This window comes from Pongo abelii, chromosome 4, assembly GCF_028885655.2.
Source record: "Pongo abelii isolate AG06213 chromosome 4, NHGRI_mPonAbe1-v2.0_pri, whole genome shotgun sequence".
Classification (NCBI taxonomy): Eukaryota; Metazoa; Chordata; class Mammalia; order Primates; family Hominidae; genus Pongo; species Pongo abelii.
In genome coordinates this window covers 74,045,748-74,065,636 of record NC_071989.2, presented here as the reverse complement: position 1 = coordinate 74,065,636, position 19,889 = coordinate 74,045,748, and the positions used below count along the sequence as shown (strand labels likewise).

The 19,889-nt window shown below is 34.1% G+C and overlaps 1 protein-coding gene and 1 long non-coding RNA gene across 4 annotated transcripts in view; one reads left to right on the top strand and one right to left on the bottom strand.

The window, feature by feature from the left end:
- CWC27 (CWC27 spliceosome associated cyclophilin) overlaps positions 1-19,889 on the bottom strand; it is a 255,598-nt gene that overhangs the window by 127,614 nt on the left and 108,095 nt on the right. For both annotated transcript variants that reach the window (NM_001132784.1, XM_054555097.2), the window contains 1 exon segment: positions 11,293-11,396. In NM_001132784.1, the coding sequence (NP_001126256.1) occupies positions 11,293-11,396 (104 nt within the window).
- LOC129059683 (uncharacterized) overlaps positions 12,613-19,889 on the top strand; it is a 51,968-nt gene continuing 44,691 nt past the window's right edge. Inside the window, exon 1 of one of the 2 annotated variants that reach the window (XR_008525702.2) lies at positions 12,613-12,885. This is a non-coding gene — a long non-coding RNA (uncharacterized LOC129059683). The remainder of the gene's footprint in view (positions 12,886-19,889) is intronic. The other variant, XR_008525701.2, reaches the window with a different exon arrangement.

Here is a 19,889-nt window from a genome sequence, read left to right as displayed (position 1 = left end):
TCTTTCCTTTCTTATCCCCTTTGGGTTGATTTTTTTTTCCTCCTAATTCCATCTTTTTCTCTATGGGTTTGGAAGTTAAGACCCTTTCTTATCCTGTTAGTAGTTCCCCTAAAAATTTTAACATGTATAATTAATGTCTTAAAAACCACAGTTTATCTTGTGTCTTTACCTTCTTCCCAAACAATAAAAGGGCCGTAGAATGCTTTTCCGAGCACCCTTTACCTGCTCACCAAAGTTATATACTATGTTGTTATGTATTTTTAATTTTACCTTTATTATTTAACATAAGATTTTTTTTTATGTGCCACATTTTCTTTTTTTTTGTTATTATTATACTTTAAGTTTTAGGGTACACGTGCACAATGTGCAGGTTAGTCACATATGTATACATGTGCCATGCTGGTATGCTGTACCCATTAACATAAGACATTATTATCATTGTTTTATTCCTTCAATATTTATTTAGATTTATTCATATATTTACCACTTTCCATGTTCCTAACTCTTTGTATTATAGGTCTTACATCTGGGCTCACCTAACTTTTGCCATAAGTATATCCTTTAGAATTTCCTTTGGTGAAGGTCCACAGGTAGCAATGTCTTTCAGCTTTTGTTTGCCTGAAGGACATTTCCCTCAGTCCATTGAAAATAAGATTCTGCCTTATGTCCTCACTTGTTGCTGTTGAGAAATCAGCTCTTGCTTTTTTAATGGTAATATCTTTTCTGACTGCTTTTAAGATCTCTTTGTGTTGAATGCTGTGACGTATTATCATAATGCATCTAGGACTGAATTTGTTTTTCTTTATCCTTTTTCAGTTTTGGGGAGACTTCTTCATTCTGTAAAATTGATCTTTTCATTAGTTATATAAAATATTCAGTATCATCTCTTCAAATATTGCCTCTATTTGCCCTTTGGTCTCCTCCTAGAATTTGATTGGACATTTATTAGATCTTACAGGTTTCCAATCTGTTTTTGGGCTGAGTTCTACATAATTTTTTAATGCTATCTTTCAAGTCACTAATGTTCATTTTAGCTGTGTCAAATTTGCTATAAAATATATCAAGTTTTTAATGTTAACTATTATATTTTTCATTTCTATATCTTCTTTGTTTTTAAATCACGTGTTCTTTATACTTTCAAGCCTATCATTTCTTGAAATATATTACACACACTTACTTAACATTTAGTGTCTGAATAAAATCTGAACTTTTTGTGGATCTCATTCTGTTGTCTGATGTTTCTACTAGCTTTTGGTCAGGATGTCTGAATTCAGTGCATATGTGTCTTCTGAGCTGTTCTTTTTCTTTTTATACTTTCCTTGAGGACTGTGAATGATAGTAGGATTCTCCAGGAAAAATTTATATTTGTTTGTATCAGGCTTCTACAGGCACTTAAGATCGAGGACCATTTCCAAATAAATTCTTTTATTGTTTGTTATTCCACACAAAATTGTTCATAATTGTCAAAACTTGAAAGTGACCATGATGTCCCTCAAATTTTTTCTTATACGAATTTTCTGCGTTCTGGTCCTTTTTTTTTTCTGTTAGGTTGTTGGTCTTTTATTACAGATTTAAAGCAGTTTTTTACACATCATATGCTATAGATGCTGTTCCTATTTTTCTCTCATGCATAAGGAGACTGTTACATTGTATAGGGTGTTCACATATTATCTGTGAACACATATTGCTCATATTTTTCTCCAAGACTATCATTGCAACTAAATTCTTGGCTGGAAGATTTGAAGACCACTCAGGCAGTGTGAATTTAGACTCCTAACTGATGGGAAGGCTGCCTTGTTGCTAGAGTTCCCAAGAGATGCTCTTGCTCCCAAATATTTTGTGCCATGATTCAAGATAGGTAATTTCCCTTGTAGTCCACTGATGGAAATGAGGTGACCCTGCTTATTTCTAATTATTCCTGCCACTAAGGATGTGTTCCTTTGGGCCCTCAGCTACACAGAATAGTCTTGTTAGACCCTCCCTACCTTGGGAAAACCTTAAGTTTTACATTAACTTCCATGAACTTTGTGAGATTTCAAAAAGCAACGTTCCAGCTCACTCAATTTAACAAATGTCCTTAGGGTTAAAGCCTGACCTGGTGCTCCACTAACTTATCTTAGTTCATACCTTTACTTATTCCCTGGTTTAAGTATTCCTTGCATTTTTGCAAGTCATAGGAACGTATCAAAAGATATTTTTGTATTATATCCAACATTTTTCGTTGTTTTTAGTGAGGGGATCAGTTTGGACTCCTAGGCTGCCATAGTGACAAAAATTGATGCGTTCCATTACATAACAATCTTTTGTCACTCATTCCCAAATCACATGTGTAATCTTTAAAAAGGTATAGGTTTATGATAATAATGTGCTCTCCAAAAGACTCTAAGTTTGTCTAGGGGGGTTTTAGAAATAATTAGTCTAGCCAAAACCAAAGTAGATTTTAATAAATACCAATTAAAACTTTATATAGACTACATCCACTCAAGGTTGGATCACATTGAAAAACAAGTAGTAGAAAGGGCACTGGACACAAATCTAAGCATCCTGAGTTCTAGTTCTATTACTTTGCTCTGTAATATTGGGTAAGCACCTTAACTGGCAAGCTCTAGGTTTCCTATATATATATAAAATGCAGGGGCCAGGCGCAGTGGCTCACGCCTATAATCCCAGCACTTTGGGAGGCTAAGGCGGGCGGATCACGAGGTCTGGAGTTCGAGACCAGCCTGGTCAACATGGTGAAACCCCGTCTCTACTAAAAATACAAAAAATAGCTGGGTATGGTGGCAGGCACCTGTAATCCCAGCTACTCGGGAGGCTGAGGTAGGAGAATCGTTTGAACCTGGGAGGAGTAAGTTGCAGTGAGTCGAGATCGTGCCACTGCACTCAAGCCTCGGCAACAGGGCGAGATTCCATCTAGGAAAAAAAAAAAAAAAGGAGGGATTGGCCCAGATGATCCCTTCAGGACTGTGATTATTGCACAGAAGTAACAAATACAAATAGAGCACACCCAAGATCAGAGTTTCTAATGAGTAAGACATTCGTTAAGGCTAGCTTACTTTCACATTTTAACATACTGCAGCATAATGTTTTAAACAAACTTACATTCTGGCGTGGCCATAGTCTTCTTTAAAAAATCTAAAATATTTTTGTATATCAAAATAGGTTCTCAATGATTTCTCAATATTTGGGCATCTTGTTAGTTTTCTGAGAACTTCAGTATTCCTTTTGTTCTTTCTGGCATTTCAAATTGTTTAATGTAGCTATTAATATAATTTAGGGATTATCTGAGTTTTGTGTGAAAAAATACTAATACTCAAAAGCTGCAACTGTACCATCTGCCTGGAGTTTATGTGAAGAATTTGAAAATATAATCATTAAAAACTATCAGCATATTGCATTAATCATTTTTTAAAAATCAACCTAATACCATGCAGATTAAACTATCCAAAGTAAGGTTTAATGCAACATATTCACAGGTTTACACTATAAAGTTGTGAAAAGAATATCTTTCCCAAATTTGATTAAGTGCTGCAAGATGTTGAAGAAACTCAGCACTCAAATGAATTATATGTTTGATGTCATTTTTGGCAAAACCTCAGAAAATGTCACATAAAAGGAAAACATCTTACTTAAAATAAGGTCTCGACAGCAGTCTGGAAAAGTTAACAACTCCATTCCCAAATGGGAACACTGGTTATAATCAAACTTTTAATGATCATATTAGTTCCTCTCTTGAGACAATCTAAATATCCAAACAAAACAAAACAATAAAACACATGTGTGTGTGCGCATGCACACATGCACATGTGCAAGCACACATACACATACCCTTCACCTCTTCTACTTTCCAAGAGTGGACAAATTTGTAATTATTTCAATGTAGGCTCCAAATACCTAACCTGAATATACTCTTTCCTTGCAGAATTTTTAGTGGCCAGCTGAGAAAGAGGTAACAGACCACAACATGAGCTCAGGATTTATTTTAATGACTTTTTAAATGATTTTTTTTTTTTTTTTAAAGAATGAGAGATATAGAGAATTCTCATCAGCAATGGAAATGTAGTCCCTGGCTATCATTGCTCCTACATAGTCTAAACCCTAGAGCTGAAATAGTGGGAATTTTTCATGTCTCAACTGCATTTGTATGGTCTTTACATCCATCATCCTCTATATCTCATGTTATGTGATGTAAGAGAATTAAGACATACTCCTAAAGCAAGTTGCCCCCTTAAGAATTCTTGGCCAATTTCAATATAAACATTCTTTTAAAAAGGCATATTATAAACAAAATTATAACAAAATGACATTATGGGGAAGAAAACACGTGTGTTTCTAGCATGAAAAGAAACAAGTCCAGAAAAAATAAATATTACAAAGTTAACTGGTTATCTTTGGCGAAGTATTATGGGGTAACCTTCCTTTTTATCCTTTATGCCTTTCTACATTTCTGATATTTTTCAAAGAATAAATGTTACTTCTATAATGTAAGAAATACAGCTTTTTTTTTTAAATAAAGAGACAGTAATGACCCCCAACTAATATTTACCTGTATGAATTAAGCAATCTATTTTTACTGGGTCAGGAATGACACAGATATTAGTAATAGGAGGACAAATTGCAGTTACTAAAAATATAGCTAAAGGCTCTTGTCAAATTCTCAACATTGAAATTACAACCACCAGGCCAGAAAGAAAGGTTATTAGAAAACTGTGTTAAGACAGCAAAGGGATGCAGAGAGATATCCTAAATACATTGGTTCTTAATAAGAGTAGCAACAGATGGGCTGGGCGTGGTGGCTCATGCCTGTAATCCCAGCACTTTGGGAGGCTGAGGCAGCCGGATCACCTAAGGTCAGGAGCTCAAGACCAGCCTGGTCAACAGGGCAAAACCCCATCTCTACTAAAAATAAAAAAGTCAGCCAGGTGTGGCGGTGCATGCCTGTAATCCCAGCTACTCAGGAGGCTGAGGCAAGAGAATTGCTTGAACCCAGGAGGTGGAGGTTGCAGTGAGCTGAGATCGCACCACTGCACTACAGCCTGGGAGACGGAGACAGATTCTGTAACAACAACAACAACAACAACAACAGCAACAACAAAGTATCCTAAGCAACACTAGGAGGTCTGCAAGATGACCCAGAATTTAAGACATAAAAATATGTGAATTGGTTAGAATTTATTTTTTATTGCTCATAAAAATTAAATATGCCTATAATGTAGGGTTCACAAAGTAAAGCTCAACAAGATTCACTAATTATGACTTGGAAGAAAGTTTGAGATAGATTTTCTAAAAAAGAACAAAGTACTTTATGGACTCTTAAAGATGATCATCTCTTATTTACTTTACCAAAAGATTAAATTCTTGATGTAATTGTGAGGGTATGTACATCTTCACATTTGCTACAGACCTTTAAAAATCTTTACTATTTAAGAAATTATATTATTGAAAGATATCTTGTTTAAAATATTCCATGGTTTCTAGCACTTAAAGGTAGTAAGGGGTTCAAGAAAATTTCAGTTGGGAGGACGACTGTCCTAGCTACAGAATAAAGCTCTATTTTTCCAGGACTTTCAGGAAATGAGGTATTCCACACAATTGAATAGTCTAGATAAGAGAACCTTATCTTTAATTGATATTAAAATGATTAATTTTTTTAACTAATTAGGTTGGAATCATTGCCCATTCTCTATCTTATTAAAGAATAATAAATACAATTTAAACTTCTCTTAATGAATCCGGGCCATTATAATAGGTAGGGATAACTTTATCTTTTAAAGATATACACATTCAGAGTAAAGTATGTTTAACAAGTATTTCCATAATATTTGACTCTTATGTTCTTGTGTTTCCTGACCTTGTGTCAGCTGGTTGGCGATCACCCCTTGCTGCTACCAAAATGAATGAATGTCTCTAGCCGTGCTTTTCTCTCACACTTAAAAAAAATTTGTTTTTAGCCCAATAAAATACTGGGCTAGAAAGGTCCACAGGTCAGTGCCTTTTCTGGCTTCTCTTTTGCTTGTTTATTTATTTATTAAATTATTGAGATATACTTCACATTCCATAAAATTCACCCTTTTAGAGTATATGCTCCCTCACTTTTATTCTTTAATTGGTTTTTAGCTTAGAAAACCAGATAATCAATTTATTATTGGCTATGCCCAAAGTAAGAAGAACTAGAAAATGATGGCTGGCCTGAGATGCATCCTATGAGTCAAATGCAAATATACTTTCACTTTACGTAAATAAAGTAAAAATTAGCACATAGATTAAGAGTAGACTATGAAGAAAAATAGGTCTGATACTTCTGGGTTCCAAGAAAAAAAAATTACTCAACAGTACCTAAAGAAAGTTAACTGCTTTGGAAAAGAGAACCAGTTTGCTCAATAAGAAAATTTTATATGGTATTAAGTAGAACACAGAGCTAACACTCAAAGAGGGTTTTTGTTTCTTATACCAACTAAGACCAAGCTAGTTTAATACTATATATTAGCCAGATGAAAAGTATTCAAAAACTATATACTTTCACAACCTATCAAGCCTGAGGGACTCTAGTCTGATTTAATCCAGTATTAAAAAGATAGTCTGAAGAAATGTGAAATAACCCAGTGCAACTTGAGAGGTACTAGGCACCTCAGGGATATGTTTCATGAAAAGGCTTTAAAATTCTTTCTTGATTTACAAGCTCAGCCTGACCCTTCTCCTCTAATTTCTGGCACCAGTCATAGAGCAGGTATTGTCTGCTTAGAACTTTGAAAGAGGACCTAACACCTTATCTCTTTAAAGCTGATTAGAGAATATGTCCAAACCTGTCATCTCTATGTGACTATGTTCAGTTTGGTACTGGTTTTGATATGAAACTTAAAGAAATCTGGAAAAGATTTAGAGACATGATTTAATGAAAAGGATTATATAGTTTATTAAGGAACCTGACAGAGCCAGGACAGGAAACCAACTCTATCCAATTAACTATCAATCTTATTCAAAATTTATTATCCTACCACCCCCCACAACAACCTTATGCACAGGCCTCGATGATTTACAATGGGACTAAAGACACTCCAAGGCTGTAAACAGGATTGTCCTGCAGTACATCTCTTTTGACATTGCTGGTATCTAAAGTAAAACACTACATTTTTTGTTTACCTAAATTAGGTTGTTTGAGCCTACTGCAAATTCTATATTCAATCCCAAAGTGCTGGGATTACAGGCGTGAGCCACCGCGCCCGGCCTCAATCTGCTTTTATGATTGTTAACCATGTGAAAATATTTTTATGCCATAATTAGAAAAAGAATTATATTAGTAATTATTTTTCTGTTAACTTTCCTTATATCATATAGAAATAACTGGATTTTCTCTAAATCCAAATGACTGTTAAAATTAGCTTCCCCCAAAATTGGGTCATTTGATCGATATTGTATTTTCTCATCTCAAAATGTGCCATTTATTTATTTTTCATTGTTTTATTTTGAAATTATTTTAGACTTACACAGAAGTTGCAAAAATAATACAGTTACCATATACCTTTAATGTTAAGGCCTTCCGTGACCATAGATTAGTGATCAAAACCATGCCAATAATGTTGGAACAATACTATTAACTAACTACAGACCTTATCAGAATTTCACCATTTTCCACACTAATATCCTTATTTTTTGTTCTATGATTCTATCTAGGATTGAATTGCATTTATTTGCCATGTCTCCTTGGTCTCTTCTGATCTATGACAATTCATCAATCATTCCTTGTCTTTCATGACTTTGACACTTTAAGAGTTTTGGTTAGATATTTTGTAGAATGTCTCTCAATTTGGGTTTGATGTTTTCTAATTGAATTATGATTATTTATTTTTGGGAAGATTACCACAGAAGTAGTATTCCTTCTCAGTGCATTATATCAGGAGTAACACAATGTCTTCTGTCTTATTGTTGGTGATATTACCTCGATCCCTTGGTTAAAATAGTGTCTGCTGAGTTGCTGTACTATAAAGTTACTCTTTTTACCTTTGAGTTTTATAAATATTTAGGAGAAAATACTTTGACACTATACAAATATTCTGTTTCTCTTCAAGTTTCTCTCTACTAACTTTAGCATCTATTGGTAGATGGTAGATGACAACAATTATTTACTGTGCTTATTGACAACAATTATTTACTGTGGTGTTCTAATGGTGCCTTTCTAGTTCTCTGATTGCTACTTTAATTACTTGGAATTCTGTAAGAAAGAACTTTCTCTTCTGTTATTTACATCCTTACTTCAGTATGTGCTGTGAATATTTATATTATTTATAAATTATTTATAAGTACACTAATATATTTATAAATATATATTATTTATATATGTTGACATTTATGTTATAATAATAAATAATAATATATGTTATTTATATATTTATATTTAAATGTAAATTATATAGTGTTATAATCCCAAAATACATATTATTTATAAAATGTTGACATTTATAGTTATAATAATAAATAATATATGTTATTTATATATTTATATTTAAACAAATTATTTATATAGTTTATATTATTTATTATACTATATAGAGTTAATTATATTAGCTATATTATATATAGAGTTAATTATATGAAACTATTATTATTTATTTTGTTCAAATTTTTCCAGCTTTGGCCATTGGTAGCTCTTTCAGGTTGGTTTGTGTGCCCTTTTAGCTTGTCCCCATCCTTTGAGCACTTTCTTACTTTCTGGTACCACAAGACACTTCCAGCTGATCTTGTATTTTCAGTTCTCCAGACCTGCAATCAACCACTTCTTTGAGGAGCTGTGGTTACTCTAATCGGAGTACTGTTTTTAGAAACCAAGAGCTGGGCACTAAGTAGACCATTTGATTTTGATTCTAATATTGTTAGAGTGCTATTAGGAGCAATATTTTATTATGTTTTATTATCAGTATTTTGTTAGAATGCTTAGCAAAATTCTTTTTTAGAACCATCTATGATGTACATTATGGATTACCTTTTTCTTAGAATTGTATTTCCTCTAAAGTTACTGTGATCTTTTAAAATTGGCAAGTATTGCTGTTACAATGGTAGAAAATTGACTATGAATTTATTATGAAAAATGTGTGATTTTAGTAAATACTACATTATATTTGAAATTCTTCTTTCCTCATGATTAAAAATGATACCATGAGCTTTCTCACTACATAGCATTATGGAAACAAAGTAAAATTTTAGGAATCCTTGAATGTGTGTCAGAACATTCTGACACTGCTGAGGCAGGCAGATCACCTGAGGTCAGGAGTTCGAGACCAGCCTGGTCAACAAGGTGAAACCCCGTCTCTACTAAAAATACAAAAAATCAGACAGGTGTGGTGGCGCATGCCTGTAGTTTCAGCTACTTGGGAGGCTGAGGTACGAGAATCACTTGAACCCGAAGGCGGGGGTTACAGTGAGCCAAGATCGTGCCACCACACTCCAGCCTGGGTGACAGAGTGAGACTCCATCTCAAAAAATAAGTAAGTAAATAAATAAATAAATAAATAAAAGCAGACTGAAATGAGCTCTGTTAAGAATCTTCTCTTTTGCATTAAGAAATCAGTCTTTAAGACTAATGTCTTTACCTAACTATTTATTATTTCAAAGGGAGACAAATAGATAAACTTAGCACTGCTTATGTCTAATATAGGCCTTACCTGTATGGCACTATTATAGTATACCTATTGCATTTCTTTCACTCCTACTAGATCGTAACTATAAGTCACAGTGTTACACTCCTAATCCAGCATAGTGTTTAAGACATGAGGGTACTAATAATTATTAGCTCAAAAGCAAATAAAATATTTAAGTTTTATATTTTATTTTTTCTAGTTGAAAGACCTTTCTAGTTGAAATTATTTTCATATATTTAAAATACTTTTAATTACAAGAAACAGTCTTCTAAGAAAATTACTTATAAACCTAAAAATAAAATAATCCTGACTGTACTTGTTTCAAATCTAATTATTGCTAATATACTGTTTCTATTCTGGGTTACATTTTGCCTTCATGATCTAGTCACAAATAAGTTTATCCCTTCTTCTAAATTGTTTATTATTTGTGCTATTATACTTCAGTTAATTTTTAAATAATGTTTCATTCAAATATATACTTCAGTGACTTTCAAATCTTCATGAAGTATGTATAATATCTGCCTTTGTGAAAATAGTCATTGGGGATTTTGTACAAATAATCTTAGAATTGAGAACTATGCCCTTTAAATAGTTATGTGGTATTACTCATGCTACTTAAAATAAACAACAATAATACCTATGGCCAAACATTGTGCCACTGTATTAGAATGTGTAGTCTTTAAGGTTAGATGCTACATTTTATTCATTAATATACTTCCAGTGACTGTTAACAGAATCTAGTAGGTAAAACACTTCAAGCTTTCAAAAGCATAAAAATATAGAATATATATGTACAAGCAAATTTGTTATATCAAACTTAGTATACATTATAAGAGGCAATTGAATAAAATTTCTGATCATATTCACTGAATGTACAATACAATTTGTCACTGTAAAAAGAAAACAGATGTGGGTTCCAAGTTGTTATTTTGGAAACTGAACATTACATGCTTTACAGCTGAAACAATTTTAAACTAAATTAAAGATCATCAATGAAAAAGCTTTTTTTTTGAAGCTTAATAAAAATCTTAGTGAAACAAAGAAGCTAGTTAACCTGTATAAACAGCAAGATGTTATTTTGATCAGCTTTATCAATACTTTAGATTGTCTACGTCTTAACATAAGAGTAAAAACAAAAAACAAACAAAAAACAAAATTAGGTATTTAATACTATTCAAACCAACACACGAATGTTTACCTAAGTCCCAACCACAGGGCTCAAACACTTTTTAAAAATGTTTTAAAGAATATGCAATACATATATATATATAAACGTTCCACCCGTGTGCACTTTTAATCTAGTTAGATGCTATGGCAACCTTTAAGTTAGGCTAGATTTCAAGTATTCTGTTAGTTTTCATGAAGGTTACTTAAGAACAATAGTTACAATCCCATTTGCACTGAATTTACTTCTCAGACAAATTTCCTGGGTGGAAATTTATTTTCCTGGCTAACTGTTCAAAGAAAGTATTAAACATACACACACACACACACACACACACACACACCCTAACTCAAGAAGGAGGGAAAGAAAGAGGGAAGAAAAAATGAGAAGGAAAGGAGAAGGGAAGGGATGAAAATGGGAGAGGGCAGGGAGGAGCTAAGAAAACAGAGAAGGAGGAGTATCAAGTGAAAAAATAAGCCTGATAAATGCCCTTACCTTCACTTCTTTTTTCTGCTGGTTTTGCTGCATTTTCTACTTTTTTTTGTTTTGCTGCTAAGAGTTCCCGTTTTAATTGTCTTGCTTCTTTTCTGAGCTCTTCACTATAAAGCAAAAAGAGTTATATAAGTATATAATATACTGAGAGTAAAAGCTGTTTAGCAAAAACAGAATCATTGGTATACTACATCTAAGAAAAATAAAGTGAATAATGTAATTCTTTTATTTTGTTTCTCTGTATGTATACTTGTGCCATAGAAATACACTTAAAGGATTTTAAGAGTTCTAATTTTTTCATAATAACAATATGAATTACTATAAAATATACCCCCTATCAAATATGTGATAAATGACCCATTATCTTCCTAATTCACTAACAAATTTAACATTCTAGTTTCAGTTTAATAATGTATGGAGATACTGGATCAAAACAAAATTTTTAATATAAATATTACTCATTAAGCATGGACATACATAAAAAATTTGGCTTCAAAAATGGTTGAACTCCTGAACTGGTACCAGTGACTACCATTTATTAAGTAATTATTACATGGTAGGTGTCATGCTAAAAACTTTTAACTCATTTGATTTTTAAACCCAAGTTTTTAACTAATTTAATACTACAGTTTGGCATATAATTTCCTTTTAATTTCCTGGTAGTTAAATCTACCAGGGTGAGGTCTGATGATTAATATAATCATGTGTTAAAGACAAACTTAGAACTAAATGTTGACTTCACTACAAGGCACTAGCTAAGTGACTTGCTTCTCCATGCCAGTTTTAGGGCAGGAGATTCAAATTCATGCCTTGCAAAGAATTATTAACTACTCATTATCATAAATCCTTAGGGTTACTTGTGACTAATCAAAACTGTGCATATATTATCTATGAAGGTCAAGTACCCACTGTATTTTCAACAAAATCTAGAGTGAATCATGGAAATTCAAAGGCTATAAACCCAAGCAGACACTCCACTCTGAAAATGTTTATCAAAGATATTCAAGCCAAGGTTTAGTGGAATCTGAAGTCTAGATAATTACATATCTGATTGAACCTTTAGTGCTTCTTTACTTATCCCAAATCCTATACCTTTTTACCACTGCCATGTATTAGTTACCAAACTGCTGGGTCTTACGATGTGCGTAACTCAGTTCTTTTTATCTTTTTTTCCACATCAGACACACATAGCCACATTTTGCATCTGCTTGGCCTCCAAGATCCTGAATTCTGAAAGTTCCCTCAGTGATCAAAATCCACTACCTTTTTAACTTCTTAAGCCTTTCATTTCTACTAAGCTTGCACGTATTCCCATAATAATGAAAGCCAATTCCTTAACTGTAGTTCATGGTCCATCAGCCCCATTCTAGCCCTAATTGGCTATCTATCCAAACTGGATGCTATGACCAGTCATTTCACTGATGACCTCATCAGCACCCATAAGTTCCTTGTTTGTCCTGTGGATACATCATAATCACCTGGAAGAACTTGCTAGCAACATGTTGGGGGAGACAAACCTCCAGGGAATATAATAACTTTAGATGCGGAATGTTGCCTGGAAATTTGCCCTTGTAACAAGATCCCCAGGTGATTCCAGTACGTACTCAGGTTTGGGATCCAATGCTCTAGGATCTTATTATAGAAATTATCTTCTCTCTTTTACAATTTCAAACACTCCCACTTCACTGATCCTTTTATTCAGCAAACAAACATGCTCAAATTTCTCTGGACTCGGCTCAAATCAAGTGATTATTATCTTCACAAATGGACTTCATTCTTGAAAGAATAGTTTACATATACAGTCTGCTTTATTAACCTCTAACTTCTTAATCTCTTGCAATCTATCCCTCTTACAGTCTGCTGAAACTGCTTCTATATCAACCAAATTCAATGGCCTTTTCTCATTCCTCCTCTTCCTTTTTGGCCTCTATCATTCAATGATGTTAACTATTCCTTCCTTCTCCTTTCTTCTTAGAATTCTATCCCAGTCAGGCTTATATACCATTTTAGCATTTTGAATCTCCAATTCTTCTCCTGGTTACTCTTTTTCTTCCCATATTATAATTGTTGACATTTTTCTCATCTCTATACTTTGTACACTAGCATTTTAATCTAATTTCATAACATCAACTATCACTCCTATATAGGTTATTTCCAAATGTAGATGTTTTGCCTTGATTAATGGTCCTGCATTTGTAACTATCTTCTACAAATTTCTGTGTAGATTAACTCAGAAATTTAAGGTAAGACATATACTGATATGGTATGGTTGTATCCCCACCCAAATCTCATTTTGAATTGTAGTTCCCATAATCCCCACGTGTTGTGGGAGGGACCTGGTGGAAAGTGATTGGATCATGGTGGCAGTTTCTCCCATGCTATTCTCATGATAGTGAGTTCTCATGAGATCTGATGGTTTTATAAGCATTTGGTATTTCCCCTGCTGACACTCATTCTCTCTCCTGCCACCCTGTGAAGAGGTGTCTTCCACCATGATTGTAAGTTTCCTGAGGCCTCCCCAGCCATGCAGAACTGTGAGTCAATTAAACCTCTTTTCTTTATAAATTACCCCAGTCTTGGGTATGTCTTTATTAGCAGCATGAGAACAGACTAATAAACATACAATTTTAAGTTTCCTAGTAGCCAGATTTAAAAACTAAAAGGAGCTGGGCATGGTGGCTCACGCCTGTAATCCCAGCACTTTGGGAGGCCGAGGCAGGTGGATAACGAGGTCAGGAGATCGAGACCATCCTGGCTAACATGGAGAAACCCCGTCTCTACTAAAAAGAATACAAAAAATTAGCCGGGCGGGGTGGCGGGCACCTGTAGTCCCAGCTACTCGGGAGGCTGAGGCAGGAGAATGGCGCAAACCCGAGAGGCGGAGCCTGTAGTAAGCTGAGATCGCGTCACTGCACTCCAGCCTGGGTGACACAGCAAGACTCCGTCTCAAAAAAAAAATAAAAATAAAAAATAACAACTAAAAGGAAACATTAATTTTTACATACTTAATATATCCAAAATATTACCAATTTAACATAAAACCAATATAGAGAATATTAATGTGATATTCTACACTCTCTTTTGTACTGTCTTCAAAATACAGTGTGCATTTTACACTTACAGCAAATCTCTTTAATCCACCTTGAATTAATTTTTGTATAAGGTATAAGGAAGGGATCCAGTTTCAGCTTTCTACATATGGCTAGCCAGTTTTCCCAGCACCATTTATTCAATAGGGAATCCTTTCCCCATTGCTTGTTTTTCTCAGGTTTGTCAAAGATCAGATAGTTGTAGATATGCGGTGTTATTTCTGAGAGCTCTGTTCTGTTCCATTGATCTATATCTCTGTTTTGGTAGCAGTACCATGCTGTTTTGGTTACTGTAGGCTTGTAGTATAGTTTGAAGTCAGGTAGCGTGATGCCTCCAGCTTTGTTCTTTTGGCTTAGGATTGACTTGGCGATGCGGGCTCTTTTTTGGTTCCATATGAACTTTAAAGTAGTGTTTTCCAATTCTGTGAAGAAAGTCATTGGTAGCTTGATGGGGATGGCATTGAATCTATAAATGACCTTGGGCAGTATGGCCATTTTCACGATATTGATTCTTCCTACCCATGAGCATGGAATGTTCTTCCATTTGTTTGTATCCTCTTTTATTTCCTTGAGCAGTGGTTTGTAGTTCTCCTTGAAGAGGTCCTTCACATCCCTTGTAAGTTGGATTCCTAGGTATTTTATTCTCTGTGTAGCAATTGTGAATGGGAGTTCACTCATGATTTGGCTCTCTGTTTGTCTGTTATTGGTGTATAAGAATGCTTGTGATTTTTGTACATTGATTTTGTATCCTGAGACTTTGCTGAAGTTGCTTATCAGCTTAAGGAGATTGTGGGCTGAGACGATGGGGTTTTCTAGATATACAATCATGTCATCTGCAAACAGGGACAATTTGACTTCCTCTTTTCCTAATTGAATACCCTTTATTTCCTTCTCCTGCCTAATTGCCCTGGCCAGAACTTCCAACACTATGTTGAATAGGAGTGGTGAGAGAGGGCATCCCTGTCTTGTGCCAGTTTTCAAATCTCAATTGAGACTAGCTTCATTTCAAGGACTCAACTCTAGAGAAACAGCAGGCTGGACATCTCAACATAATTACAAATTCTTTATGTGCAAACCTGAAATCCTCTCCTTGTTGCCCAAATTTGTTCCTTCTCCTGAAGTCTCTATTTGATCATGGAACCATAATCTTTTGAATGACCAGACTTTAAATTTCCCTTGGACTCTTCTCCCTTTCCTTTCATTGAATCAGTATTGAAGTACACCATTTTCTAATCTCTCTCACATATAACAGCTCCTCTTGACTTTAACCATCAATGCCTAGTTTAGGCTCTCATTATGTGTTCTCAGGTAAGTACAATTACTTCCTATTTCTTAAAGCTATATGAACATAAACTGTAGATATCCCATATTTACTTGGCATGACATAAAAATGGAACTGGGTAGCCGCTGCACAGGGAACAGCAAACACATTTTCCATTTACTCCACCAAACATTCCTGTCTTTTTATTATGCTACTTTGTATAGCTTTCAATTTGGTAAGTAATTCAGTCATTTAGATGATGTTTTCCAAACACTAAGGTCTTTGAGGTACAGATTATTTTGAGAGTTGAAGAGGAAATGGTGCATTTCTAGGGTAGACAAACTAGTTATGAGAATAATTTGAAGTACACAAAGAATGAGGCAAAGAAAATATAGACTGTTTACGATACTATTGTAGAGGGAGTAGAACATAGCTATTATAAGACTTAACTTTGGATTCAGAAAGTATTGATTTAAAAGCCAACTCTATCACTTATTAGCCAGGTGACCTGAGAATAGTTACTTAACTTCTCTGAGACTCAGTTTATTCAACTATAAATTAGGGGTAAGGTATGTAAAATATTAAGCACACAAGACATGTTCAACAAACAGTAGCTATTATGATTTAGGTCATCTATTTAAAATAGCACCACTGTTAAGAGCTGTCTGTCATATGGGCATAGTTCTTTAGTATTTATTATAAATGGATGTTATTTCTACTATATACAGCAAACAACTCTGTTCATCATTTTAAGAGGGCAATGAATGCATAATGCTTACTTCTAAAAATCTATCCTTAAATAGTCAAAGATTTAGACACACTATTAATGTAGCCATATAATATACAAACTGAGCAATGATGAATAAAAACTCAAAAATGACAAGGTGAGACAGAGAAGGGTAGGTCTATACAGATTACTAAAACTTGCTTCATTATGCTAAATGTTTCAAGTGATTGAAGATTTACAATGTTGTCAAAATCTTTGAGACTATTCAAGCAACACCATTTGTTAGTACTGTGGAATCCATAACTCTTGAAACAAAGTGCAAGTTTTTAAACCAATTTTTAGATCACAGTCTAATTTTAGGATTCCCAGTCTTACATTCTCTGGAACATCATCCTATCCACTGGCATCAGAATATATTTAAATATATTCAAATGAGAATTAAAATTGTAAGCTTGGAGTATATGTCACCATATACTGCCAAACTATGGGCTTACTTTAGAGTCCAGAAAGCACTGTCTTGGCCTCCTCAAAGCCCAGTCTCTGCTTAAACCGTAAAAAAAAAAAAAAAAAATGGCTTTTATAAACTGTTACTAACTCTAAGCCACTTATTGTTTTCCTCACAGTTATATTTCATTTGAATTTTAATATGGTTTGCATGACATCAGCATTTATCCACCAGATATTTCTGCAGTGAATATATTTTTTATCTAGTGAATCTGCAATAAGTTACTCCCTAATGGAAAAAAGAATTTCTTAAAAAAAAAAACCCAATAAAATATCAGCAGCCTAGAAATTACAGTAGCTTTATACATTTAGTATTGGCAAAGAAATTACTAATTCATTTAGCAATTTTTGGAGCACTTAATATTTATATGGTAACATTCTGGGTACTGGCACAGAAATCAAGATGATTAAGGAAGGGAACCTCACTTTGCTAGGTTCTATAAATCAGTTACCTCCTCTATCCCTTAATAATCTTTTTAATGAGCTGTGATATAGGCATTTTATAGGTAAAAAGGCTGACGTTTATGAAGATCAAATAAACACCTTTTTAGAAGTCACATAGTGAGTAAGTGACAGAGCTAGAAATTAAAAGTGGGACTATCTGAACTCCAGGTCTATGCTCTTTCCATGTTGTTTCATGGACACCTTGAGAAAATGATCAAGGAGCCTAAATTCCAAGGAGGGATATAAGCCATGTACATCAATAATAAAAACAGTACATAATAAAAAGCAGCAACTTCCATGACAAATAAATGATTGAAGCATTTTGAAATTCAGTGAAGGAAAGAGTACTGCAGGACAAATAAGAGGTGGCCTCACAGAGGAAGCATGTGAACTGCGATGTGAAAGATAAGTAGGAATTAGCTATTTACAGACAGAATGAAGACGCATCCAAGCAGTGTGTCTAAACCAAGACAGAGAGATGGAAAAACAGGGTACACGCTAAAACATGAAGGTATTTGGCTATTGTATAAAATAATTTAAAGTGGGGCAAGGTAACTAGTAATGAAAGATAGAGCTGAGAGAAGGATCTGGGGTAAAGTATAAATGCCAAACATTTGTGAGTAAAGTGACAATATTTTCCCTCAATTTTTCCACACCTTTGGCCTTTCCATTTTTTTTTTTTTTGCAACGATTTCTAAACTGTTCTTAGTGTCTTCATTTAACCCGCTATCCACCCATTTTAATACCTGACTTGTAATCCACACACTCCTTAAATGGCTCTCTCAAAAGTAACTTATGACCCCCTAATCACAAATTTCAATGGCTTCCGGTTAGATTGTAACTTAGACCTTGAAAAGAATCCAACTTTGATGAACATCTTACCCCACTTTGCCCCTCTGCTGTTTCAGAAATAGTGTCATGAGTGTCTTATGACACTTAGGATCTTATCCTACCTCTTTGATATTCTTTCTCTGCTTCCACTGGTTCTACTTTTCTACCTTCTGATCCTCAAAATTAGATGCTTCTCAACCTTCTTTTTCCTCTCTATAAATTTCATCCACACTCAGGACTGCAATTCTCTCTGTCTTAATGCACCCAACATATAAAATCAAGATTATTAGCCTATGTTATTTACATATTTCCACTTTCAAGATTAAATTGACATTTCTAACTGCCAGATGAAAAATTCCACTAGACACACCACAAATGCATCAAATTTGCCATTTTAAAAGTGAGATTGATAATGTTAGCTCCTCAACAAACACCAACTAATTCCTCTCTTTTCTATTTCTGATAAAGCTACCACAATGCTGGTTGTCAAGCCCACCTTCTAGTTATCACTCGCTTACTTACTACATCTTTCCTTTTTCCTTTATCAAGTCTTCTCCTTTCTATGGTTAGTGACAGCAATCTAGTTTGGGCCATCAGGACTTCACTTGGTCAACAGTCTCCTACTTGGTCTATGTGCCACTGGTCTGACCTTTCTTCCATTCATTTTATAACACACACCCCAAATCCTACAGTTCTACTCCCCTGATCTTCATAGCTCCTTAAATCCTAGTGAATTATGCACTAATTTCTTTCTTAAGTAATTAAGTCTCTCTCATGACCTAACTTCAAACTACTTTTTTTCAACTTATCCCCCACATATCCTCTACAGTTACTCTAAATTTCAGTCAAAACATACTAGTCATAATTACCTTGGCATACTTTGAGATTCAGTACACATACTCCTTTGTTCATGCCATTTCCACTACTTAAAATGGTATTTTTCCCCTATTTCTGTCTACTAAAATCTTCCTCATCTTTTAAGGCTTCATGGAAAAAGCGGCACTTGAGTATAGCTTTGGAAAATTGTCAACCTCATTGATCCTCAGTTTTCTCATCTATACATTGTGTCTATATTCAACATATATAATATGCAAAACTGATGCAAAGATTTAGGATTAATATGAGTAGGCACACTAACAGGTGCTTTTTTTTTTTTTTTTAATCTGTAACCCAGGACAGTGCTGACTACCAGGTGCTTAGAAGGCATTTATTTTTATATTCAAAATATACTACAACCAACTCATGACTGTTAAATTACATTAGCAATTTAAAGATTAAAACTGTGAAAATTAATGATAAAATGACACTAATTATTATGCTAAAGATATCTACTCTAATGCCAGTGATGAGTTGTTTTCTTCGTTTAAAACTAATGTCAACTTATAGCATTCCAAATGATTAGACAAAGTATTTGGGTGGGGGTCTTGGGAAGAAATGTGTTTACCAAAAGACCTAGACTAAACAGCATTATTTGGCCATGAAAAGGCAATTAATTCTCCTTCTTTGCCTCAGTTTCATCATCACAGAAAAATAGTTTAAGTAAGGCAAAAAATAATGTTTCTAAAATTCATAATCAAAATTATAAGTGTAAGAAGTTATACCAGCAGATCATTTAATTCCTTTTGATTTGGCATTTTAAAGGCCATTTTGAATTAAAGTTATTTCCTTGGTTTTCATTCACATCACTAAGGAAGTAGTGAGATGCTGAGTGTTGACATCTTCATCCTAGACACAAAAAAGCTGA